Raw genomic sequence first — 11,081 nt, 5'->3', positions numbered from 1 at the left:
CAAACTCTGACAGAAAAAGCACCTAATATTTTAAAAAAACAAAACCAAATCATACCGAAAAACCCCATCCAACTCTCTGCTCAACTAGTCTACATAAAAATTTCCAAAACCAGAAGTCACAAAACTCGCCCTTTATATCAGAAAGTGAAAAATGTTCAACAGAACAACTAAAAAATAACTATATTTCAATTAACAAACTTAAAACCTCAAAGACAACAATTTACTTTGCAGCATTATAACAATCCCCCTGACCCCAAAGACGGTCAACAGCCAGGAAATTCAAAAAATTAATAATGTTCCCTACGTGCAAGAAAATTTAGGTTTAACATCTCTTGTAAATTTTTATCATAATTCCCAAAATACCAATACACCAAAATACAAATTATTAGCGCATTTGAAGTTAAACGTAGTATTATTTTCAATTATTCAATTACAGTTATTACTGAGCACCAGATAATCTTTGTATTAAAAATACCCATCGTTTACGGTACGATTTACAAAAGTTGTATCCAGTTTCCAGTATCCATCCACCATACATATTGGAAGTAATATACAATATGTGTCCCAATTACTTGTTAACACTAAACATAGAATGTCATTATTTGAGCATTGTAACAAAACTCAAATTGTCATTAGCACGCTTACAATTATTAAAAGATACTGTGAAATATCAGATTCCAAAAATACCTATGTATTTAAAAATATATAATATATATAATATAAAATTGCCGGAGGGAAATATTTATGATTTTCCTTCGCTTGTCCTTGATACGAGTTTTTTTCTTGCTTTTGTCTCCGCCGAACGCCGGCCGGCCGGGCCAGCGAATCATTCCGTTTTGAATCAAAATCGTCTAGGGGGTATCACTGGGTAAAGGGTGGGTTTGTAATTGTATCTACGGACAAGCTCGGAAAATTAATATTAATCTTCCAGGTAAGTCGATTAATCTTTTAATTTCAGCGTTCAGAAATTAGATTTTTACCTGTCTGGTAAATACTATAGTACTAACGAGAAAAGTATTAAATTGCCTAATAATGTAACCTTAAAAAAGTTAACATCAGAATGTCGGTCAAGCTGTTTTCCTCTACGTTATAATAATCGCTGTGTGCCCCTTGGTCATGGTTTAGAAGTCCACACTTAAAAAGACGGCGACAATAGACAATAAAGAAGACAATAATGGTGAAGAAGCTGTTAGCTATTTCAAGTAATCTCTTGCTTGACTGAGATCCAAGCGTAAGGAGGGAGAAATTAAGGAATCCTTCGCATTCCATCTTAATGGTACTATTAGAGAGGGCAATAAACAAGTTGCCATATGACATATTTTGTAAGCTTTCCCATCTCGTAGATATAAAGAGGTCAAAACATGTAACATTGGTCAGTACTAAAATAAACGGCATTTTGTTAACATCTTTGAGTTCTTTTTACAAACGGGTTTTTCACTATAGCACTATAGCACTATACGAAAATATTCAATGCAAACTACGGCCGGGAATAATTGAGGGATTTCAAAAATATAATAACCAAAGGTTTTATGACGCAATCAACTTATTTGGAATATGTTATAAATGGTGGGTATTTACGGGGATGTTCGGCTAAAGGGGAGATTTCTCTTTCAAACATGATTAAAATGATATAAATATAAATGAAATAAGTTTTGAGGAGGTTCACTTTATCGCTTTGTCAATAAGTCTAAGAAGTTTCTCACAAATTCTCAGTTTTTTCCTCGTCACCATTGCGATTGTGCTTTTTTTCCCAATCCACATCCATCGATTTAATGCAGAAAACCAGGATTACAGATATAATCTTTCACTTCTGCCATTCGGTGATGGCCCGATGCTACGCATTGGTGAGAGTTAATGTGATCCCGTTTCTAGTAAATGCGATAATAATTACTACATGTTACAAGATTGATGCAGACCAAGGTTGGATGGACTAGCAAAAAACTAGTCCATCTCTATGTAACCAAAGCTTGATTATTATCTTGTTGTAAACAAAGCTTCGTATTTCAAATTGGGGGTACATACATCGTGAATAGTCAGCATTCCACTTAATCGAAACAGAAATATGACCTATAGAAATATTAAACGCCACAGGCTACTTTAATACTTTTTACAAAACTTCGGTTTTTGCTGAGTCGAACTTGCTGACGTTTCGACAATCATCCTGTAGGCTTCTTCAGAGCTTGACTGAAGCTGGCTCGTATTTTACTCTGTAGCTGCTTATATACTGTTTGAGGGGGGCGTAGGTTGTTTATAGATTTCTATAGACTCTCGGATTCTTCTTTGGTAGAAGAACTGATTGCCTGCAAGAATTTCAGTTTTATCGAATAAATGTTAATGTCCGGTTTCATGAGTATGTTCGGCAACAGCTGACGAGTTTATTTATCTTAGTCTCTTTCGTATTCTTTCTCCAATGTATTCTTTGCCGCATATGCATGGAATGCTGTAAACTCCTAGCATTTCAAATGGAGTTTTGTCTTTGACGGATCGAAGATGTTGAGAGATTTTTGGACAAGTTATAAATCTGGTTTTGAGGTTATACTTCTTTAGAACTTTTGATATGTGGTCAGTGATGTTTTAAATGTAAGGAAGGACCATAGTGGCAAGTGTAGGATTGCTTTCGGCCTCATTGCTATGGGAAGATTGTGGTGAAGTGTATTTTTTGAAGGAACGCTTAATATCTTTAATGTGGAAATTATTAGAGAGAAGAGCAGAGGTAAGGTGTTTTAAGTCTGGGTTCAGTGACTCGAGCTGAGATAGTTTTACTGCAATAGAGATGATAACCGGTGATTTTTGGGCCGGATGGTGATGTAACCACGCGTTAAGGTATCGGTCTGTGTGCGTAGGTTTCCTGTAAACACAATGACACAAAGATAGGTCTGATTTTCTATTGATAAGAATATCTAAGAATGGAAGGTTATTATTAGTTTCCAACTCAATGGTAAAACGTATATTAGGGTGTATAGAGTTTAAATGTCTAAGCAATTCTACTAGGGTTTCTTGACCATGAGGCCAAAAACAAAAGTGTCACCGACGTAGCGTTTCCATAATTTTGGTTTTAGTTGAAAGGTGTCGAGAGCTTTTTTCTCAAAGACTTCCATAAATATACTCCCGATGACTGGTGATAATGGAGAACCCATAGCTGTTCCCGACGTTTGTTCAAAAATAAGAAAAATATGTTCCCGACAAGCATTTTTCAATTAAGGTGAGAAGGTTTGGTTCCAGATTCTCGGACTTTCAGGAATAGGAACTTTGGTAAAGAGGGATTCTACTTCGCAACTAACTAGAATGTCTTGTGTATTTAATGTAATACTTTTAACTTTCCAATGAAGTGAAAGGAATTAAGTACGAAACTGCTAATTTCAACTGTAAGGGGTTTTAATAAGTAATCTAGATATTTTGGTAGAGAATATGTTGCAGAACCAATGGTGCTGACAATAGGTCGGGTAATCCTGGTTTGTGAATCTTTGGGAGTCGGTAGAGACGAGGAATTTTGAGTCATGAGGGGTAACAGATTTTTTCACAGAGCTTGATAGAGATAGATGACGTAGGATCTTTTTTAAGTTGATGATATGATCCATCTGTAAGAATATCTGGAATTTTTTCCTGGTATTCATTTGTGTCCATAACTATCGTAGCATCTTCTTTATCTGCTTTTGGGATTACAAAGTTTCGATTGGATTTTAGAGATTTTAGGGCGATGCGTTCAGGCATTTCAATATTGGATTTAAGAGGTTTTGATTTTTTAATGATTTTTGCGGTTTCAAATCGAATTTCATTAGCTGTTTGAGATGGCAGTTTATTTAGTATAAACTCGACATTTGAAACGACTTCCTCTTTTGGGATAATACGTGGGACAAGGACGAAGTTGCAATCTTTTGAAAGAACTAATTTTTCCGTTTCCGAAAGTTGCTGTGACTCAGCAAAAACCGACGCAGGAGGAATCCAGAAGTTTTGTAAAAAGTATTACAGTAGCCTGTGGAAGTTTCTTTGAAAAATTTACTGTAATACTATTTACAAAACTTTTGGATTCCCCATGAGTCGGTTGTTGTTGAGTTGAACTTAACATCAACCGATGCAGGAGGAATCCAGATATTTTGTGAATAGTACGCTAAAACGATAATATACTCTCACATTACACCATTCATGAACACGATTTTTAAAGTTAAAAAAGACCATTTAGTTATGACAGATGTTGGCGGTAATTGTATTGTTAAATTAAACTTCATACAACATTTATTACTACGTTTGATACAATAATAGTATATAGTTTCAAGAGTGAAAAATAAACGTTCAGATATTCACCGAAGCGCTGTTGTTAGGTAAAAACGCTAGTCATAAATATATTAGCAAATTTGCTGCAAAGTGCTATAAGACTAGGGGAGTAGTAAACACCATACATATGAATATGTTACTCTAATGAGTTTTGACATATTGATTTTAAGTACTTCAAATTGATAATGTCATTAGGAATTTCTTAATCAATTTTTATTATCTAGTGCGGCTTTTGAAATATTAATTATTTTTATTTTTTCTCCAAAATATGGATACTAAAACTTTACCTGCGACCACAAAAAAAAACCAAGTTTGTGTTGCAGTTTGCGAAAGCTTCGTATATTTGATTTATCTGAATAAATTTATTCCATAATAAACAGAGAGGTTTAAAGTTATTGTTTCTATCATACAACATACAAGATTTATCAAAACTATAGGACATATCATTTAACTTGCAATTTAATGAAATATCATTTAATTTATGTTTTTCAAAATTGACGTAACTTACAGAAGAAATTATGAAGAGATAAACTATTTTTTAAAATTTTATTTAAATGTGTTAAATGTTGTAGGTATCTGTAACTTCAAAACAAAACAGTTTTTTATTGGTATTTAATTTGTCATAATCTAATGAACAAACGTTATAGAAATAATTATTATAGCATCAAACTGATAAATAATGAACCAAATTAGATCGTCGCAAATGAAATTAAATAACTAAAAATCATTTCCAAATGCGTTCAGCGTATTTACCGATCTACATATTCTGCGATAATTCAATTACCTTTAAAATGTTGTACACCTAAGTCCTGAAAATCGCCATAATTCGTAAAAATTACATTATATTGACATATTTCTATTACTTAACAATGGCATCATGGTGCCATGTTGTTTAGCAGTTATTGTTTTAAGATGAAAGCTAAAGTTTTATGATGTTCTAGTTCATATTAAGATATTAAAATGGAGCAAGATAATTACTTAAACACAATTTTGATAAATCTTATTATCCATTGAAAATTTTTTTATTTTTCCATAGGGTGGATGATATAACGGAATAATTTTTAATCACGTCGCAGCAGTTATTGCTCATTGATTGTTTTAAAACGGAAGCTAAAGTTTTATAATGTTCTAGTTCATATTTACAAAAAAAAAATTAAAATGGAGCAAGGTAATTACTTAAACGTAATTCTGATAAATCCTATTATCAAAAAAGCAGTAAATAGTGAAATAGTAAACATCCAAGAACATCACGGTTCATCATCATCCGTCACAACACAGACTACCCTCCAAAAATAACAGATTTGTATTGCATACTTTTGGTTTGCTATATATTATTTTAATAAACAATTTGGTGCACAGTTTTCATATTTTTAGTATGGTTCTTAAAAAGTTCAAAGATGGAAAAAATATAACCCTATTGATTATATCACCTTTTTCTGAAATGAGGAAGAGAGTTAGGGTAGTGATAAGTGTGCAAGATAAAAATTACTTCAAATAAACAAAAAATAATCTTTATAACAACGCAGTTTTGTGAGCAAATGAGAGGAAAGCTGTGAACGTAACAAAGTGTGTGAGGGGTCAGCTTTTTTTGTTAGTGTTTATCAGCCTCCCACAATTCACATATCAATTATTTCTATTTTTTTGAAAATGCTTAAGGCAGTTATAACAGAGGAGCTATTTTTTAAACTTCTTTATGAAACCCAACATGCCTTTTTCAGGGGTATGGTCGTCGCTACTAATCTCTCACCGTATGTTCAGGATGTGGCTGAGAAGTTAGGTAATACAACACAAATAGATACAATAAACACGAAGTTCTGGTTCGACCAGATAAAGTACATCATCCTACAATGTTAGTAAAACTTTTTGGTGTGTACACCTGTTCTAGGACTCAGTATGTAGGGTTAAATCATAATCTACTTATATCGCGTTCGGCATGCCTTACGGATTGCATTCCGAATTTCTGCTGTTCTGTTTGTTCTTAGCGGACATTTTGGTTTAGTAATAGTACATCATACAACAAGTGCGGTAAACGGCATTTGAGTCACGAGTTTATTTGACAAGAGCGGGGCCCAGTGTACCGAGTATGAAATAAACAAGTTACTTAAAATTTTACCGAACATGTTGTATACTACACTTTTTCTACCACCTTTAGTTTTTGGGTACATTTTTGCAAAACAACACGAATGCATTCACTGACATGACCGGATTGCTCCCAAACCCATTTGATATGGAGTACCCAATATCATAAGTTTGTAAATAGAATTGAAAACATTTAAAAAGTGATATTTTTTGCATAATATTGTTAAATATTGTAATGGCTAGAACTGACAAATATCGTTTTGCAAATAAATTATAACTTTTTGCACATAGATATTTAATTTATTTCTACTTTTTTTCTTTTGTTTAGAAATATTTTCACTTAACACTCTAAGTCGCGTATTCTCAAAGTTTAGATTAATTATATTGTGCTTGTAGACTTCAGAGTTACGATATCTTCTAATCAAATCTAATCAACAATTTATGTAATACCAAAGAATCAGAGCGTATCATTAAATTAGCTAATGATTTTTTTATTTATTGTTAATTATAGCATATGTACATTTATGTACAAAGCAAAAAGAAACTTGAAAAGTGCCCTGGGGCACGCCATACTGTGTTACTCTCGGGTCCTTCACAAATAACAACAATTAAAAGTAAAATAAAGATTTGTCCCTAAAAAACATTATCGAGATCTTTTGATATTACAAAATTTGGTATTCAAAACTGGATAGTATTGTGTGTTTATTGATCCTTTTAAAATCCGTACAGAAAGTCTGAGAGTATTTAATATTTGTTCAGAAATGTAAGATGCTCTAATATATTAGCAAGAACTAAGAGCATTGATATTGGCATATAGTTAATGATTTTGTCATTATTGCCGCTTTTGAAGAGAGTTTCTTGAGGTATAAGTTGACCTAGTAATAGTTCAAGGATATCGAGTTTACAATTGACATAAACTATTGAAATTGCTAATTTTGCGATCTTTTATTATTTTAAATTAGTTTGCAACGTATATACATAATGTTGGATAAGTTGTAGCATGTGGTTGTAAACAACAATGACATTTTATAGATCTTCCACCACAGGTATGAGTTCTCAGATAGAGAAGAATTTGATTATTTACTATTTTAAAAGAGTAAATTACTCAAAAATTTCGCATCGGAATGAGTGTTTAATAGCTGACAGTTTCAATTTAATGATTTTTAAATGCAAGGGATAAAGAAACCAGGATTGTCAACATTGGGGGTTTTTAAAAGCAGTTTGATCTCTAGTTAATCGATTTCATTTCAAAGAATATTTATTTAGCCATGGAATCAATCCATCGCATTGGGCTCATCCCAATTTAGGTTTCGGTTGAAAACAACATCCAGCCACTTCGGAGGGTCAGACATTGTATGCATGTGATTTTCTACAATAATAATTGTAATCATAGCGAAAGTGCATTTTTATTGTTTAATCTAAATTAATTAAATTAAATTTTAACTTTAATCTTACCCGATGTCGACGTAAAGTCATAGTACCTACATTTTCTGCATATTTTTGATCATTCGGAACCGAACAAGCGTTAATTTTTTTATTTGATAATTCTCAGCTACTAAATGAATCTTCAGGACATTTTCTTTTTATTTTTTGGCGGCGTCTAACAAAGGAAAATATTCCGTGAAACCTCCGTATAAGAAATCGTGTAATACTAAATTGATGCACATAATTTGTTATCTAATAAAAATAAAGACAATTTATTTATCTCCTCTTGGTTACAATGAATCATAGATAAAGGAAATACTTGATTTGTGATATAAAAGGTGGCAATTAATTACCCTTTATTTCAATCAATTTGTTGACCGGGTAAGTAAAATGCAATTTTCTTAATTTGCGAATAGTAGCTTCAAAGATTGTTGATAATTGTTTTCGAGGTTTTAATATTTTAACTTCATTTTAAAATCATATTGAAAATATTTAAACTTCATGATTTCTTACTAGATCTTGTGCTAATTAGTTTTAGATAATTTATTCATAATGTTGGCAATAGTGGCCGTTCTAACGCTGGCCATATTAGTGTTCTACAATAAATGGAGGAGAAACTATTGGAAAAGAAGAAATGTGCTACAGCTTGAATCCACGCATTGGTTTTTCGGCAATTCAAAAGATTTATTACTAAATAAAAGGCACATGTGGGATGTTGTTCGAGAAAACTATGATTATTTTAAAAGCAATCAAGTGAAATACGGAGGATTGTATTCCCCCGTAGAAAATATATTATTCGTTATAGACCCGCAGTTGAGTAAAACCATATTGATCAAAGATTTCGACTCTTTCATGAATCACGGGATGTATTTCAATGAAAAAACTGACCCGTTGAGTGCGAATCTTTTCATGTTGGAAGGTCCGAAATGGAGAGCGTTGAGACAAAAGTTAACTCCAACTTTTACATCCGGTGAGTTTTAGTTTTAGCCGATTAATGAGGTAGATTTGTAACAATTTTTTAAATATATAGGTAAAATCAAAATGATGTATCACACAATGATGACGTGCGCATCGGTTTTGAGTGATGTTATGAAAAATATTTCTATATCTGACGAGCCGGTTGAAATGCGAGACGTGCTTGCGAGATTTACCACGGACATAATAGGCAGTTGCGCATTTGGAATCGATTGCAACAGCTTAAAAGACCCAAATTCCGACTTCAGGGTGTACGGACGGAGGTCAGCGGAACCAACTCTCTCCTTCACTCAGCTGACAAAAATGTTATTAATGATGCTCCTTCCAAATGCAGTCATTACTGCAATTGGTCTGAAAGGTATGGACCAAGACGTTGAAGATTTTTTCGTGAACGTTGTCAAGAGTAATATAGACTACAGAGAAAAAAACAATGTGATTCGCAAAGATTTCTTGCAACTACTGCTCCAATTGAAAAACCAAGGGCAAGTTAAGGAAGATGGTGATTTGTCTGTGAAAATAACACAACAATCTGCCATGACCTTTATGGAGTTAGCGGCGCAATGCTTTGTGTTTTTCATTGGTGGGTTTGGAACTTCTTCGGATGTCATGACGCATGCTTTGTATGAACTATCATTAAATCAAGACGTACAAGTCAAAATTAGGAAGAGCATTAATGAAGGCTTGGCCAAGTATAATAACGAAATGTCATATGAAGCGATTCAAGAAATCACAGACTTGGAAAACGTTGTCAACGGTGAGTGATAGTCGGCTGGTGATAGGTTGGTCAGATTTTAAGTTTGTTCATTTCCAGAAACCATGAGAAAATACCCGATTGCTCCAGTTCTGCCTAGGCGTTGTACCAAAACGTATAAAGTTCCAGAATCCGATTTGATAATAGAAAAGGGTACAAAAGTGTGGGTGCCTGTAACTGGATATCATTACGATTCAGAGTTTTATCCAAATCCCGAGAAATTTAATCCTGATCGATTTTACGAAAATAATCCCGATTACAGACCCGATGTTTTATTTTTACCATTTGGAGACGGTCCCAGACAATGTATTGGTGAGCAAGGATAGATGATTTCTCTTACCAGGATATGTTTTTCATGTAATTATTTCTTAGGTCTGAGATTTGGTTTACTGCAGAGCAAACTGGGACTGGCTACCATATTAAAGGATTACAAATTTAGTTTGAATGACAAAAGTGATATTGGAAAAAAGCTGCTCTATCTCAATATTTCGAAAGCTTAATCTAGATGCGAAGTTCCAAAAGTATTCAAAATTTCAAGACTTTCGCAACCAAATCACCCGGTGAACGAATAACGTGGTTATTTTTTAAGCACATGTTCTACTATTTTATTATGAAGTCTCCGTATTAGTAGTAGTAATATTTCTTTATTTTTTTCATGATTATGTACAATTTGCAAATATAACGAAATTCACAGACACGATGCATAAGCTAATTTGCTTAAACGACCAGAATATCAGCAAGATCGTCAAATATCAATCGCATTGGCATTGACATTGAGTGTAATTTTATGAAATTTATATGACGTTTGTACTTGTGTTTGATAGCGAGTTGCTTGATTTAAACCATGTCTCTAATTGATTTCATGTACATTCAAGACATTTGCCACATCCCCCTAACGATATTGACTCAAAACCTGTGAAGATTTGTTTAGTTGGAACAGGAATAGAACTCTGATACACCTAAAAATTGTTTATTTTATTACTTCGGCCCTTAGAAATATGCCACAATACTCCGTCTTCTCTCTCTGAAAATTTGATGATATACCCTACTAAATGCTTTTGATAGATTTATGCAAATATATATCTTTTCTAATGATTGTATTGATATTCCTCTAATTTAATTTTAAATGATCTGCAAACCTCTGTGGAAAAACAAATATTTGTGATATTTGTGACCACTAGTTCTGATAATAGTTTCTCTTTTGGTCAACAAAACTCTAAGCGTGATTTTTAAAATTTTTGTTGTTAGTTAAAAAAAAGTCTATTTAGGATCTTAATTTTTGTATGATCGTGTCTTCGGAAGTTCTTGCCAAATGCGAAAATTTGTTATCATAAACTTGACGAAAAAAAGTGTCCCTTCCTAAAAAGTCCTGCTTGGTGCACAAGAATATTTTTACCGAACATAACTTCAAAAAGTACCGGTGTTGTGCGCTAATCGAAGGACCAGTAAGTTTTGAGAATTTCATGTTTTTATGTATTTATTGCGAAAAACAATAAATGAGTACAATCGTAGCAATATGTATCGCTGTTGTCATTGCACTGTCGGGAGCTTAGCGCCCAGTTATCCTGTTCGGTTTCGT

The 11,081-nt window shown here is 33.1% G+C and overlaps 1 protein-coding gene across 1 annotated transcript; it reads left to right on the top strand.

The window, feature by feature from the left end:
- Nucleotides 1–8,313: 8,313 nt before the first annotated feature.
- Nucleotides 8,314–11,003, top strand: LOC132697669 (cytochrome P450 6A1-like). Its single transcript, XM_060663210.1, has 4 exons — nt 8,314–8,746; nt 8,807–9,505; nt 9,563–9,814; nt 9,875–11,003. Exons 1-4 carry the CDS (start codon nt 8,329–8,331, stop codon nt 10,000–10,002), a joined length of 1,497 nt encoding a protein of 498 aa, XP_060519193.1. The 5' UTR covers nt 8,314–8,328; the 3' UTR covers nt 10,003–11,003.
- The last annotated feature ends 78 nt before the right edge of the window (nt 11,004–11,081 follow it).

This window comes from Cylas formicarius, unplaced genomic scaffold (genome assembly GCF_029955315.1).
Source record: "Cylas formicarius isolate icCylForm1 unplaced genomic scaffold, icCylForm1.1 PGA_scaffold_10__41_contigs__length_53128322, whole genome shotgun sequence".
NCBI classification, from domain to species: domain Eukaryota; kingdom Metazoa; phylum Arthropoda; class Insecta; order Coleoptera; family Brentidae; genus Cylas; species Cylas formicarius.
The sequence above is the reverse complement of the archived record's forward strand: the minus strand, read 5'-3'. Positions and strand labels throughout refer to the sequence as shown.

What these genes read in the sequence shown, in the direction of transcription:
- LOC132697669 (XM_060663210.1), top strand. Translation starts at nt 8,329, where the DNA reads ATGTTGGCAATAGTGGCCGTTCTAACGCTGGCCATATTAGTGTTCTAC. An exon ending in AACTCCAACTTTTACATCCG is followed by an intron (nt 8,747 to 8,806) that starts GTGAGTTTTAGT and finishes TTAAATATATAG; the next exon opens with GTAAAATCAAAATGATGTAT. An exon ending in CTTGGAAAACGTTGTCAACG is followed by an intron (nt 9,506 to 9,562) that starts GTGAGTGATAGT and finishes GTTCATTTCCAG; the next exon opens with AAACCATGAGAAAATACCCG.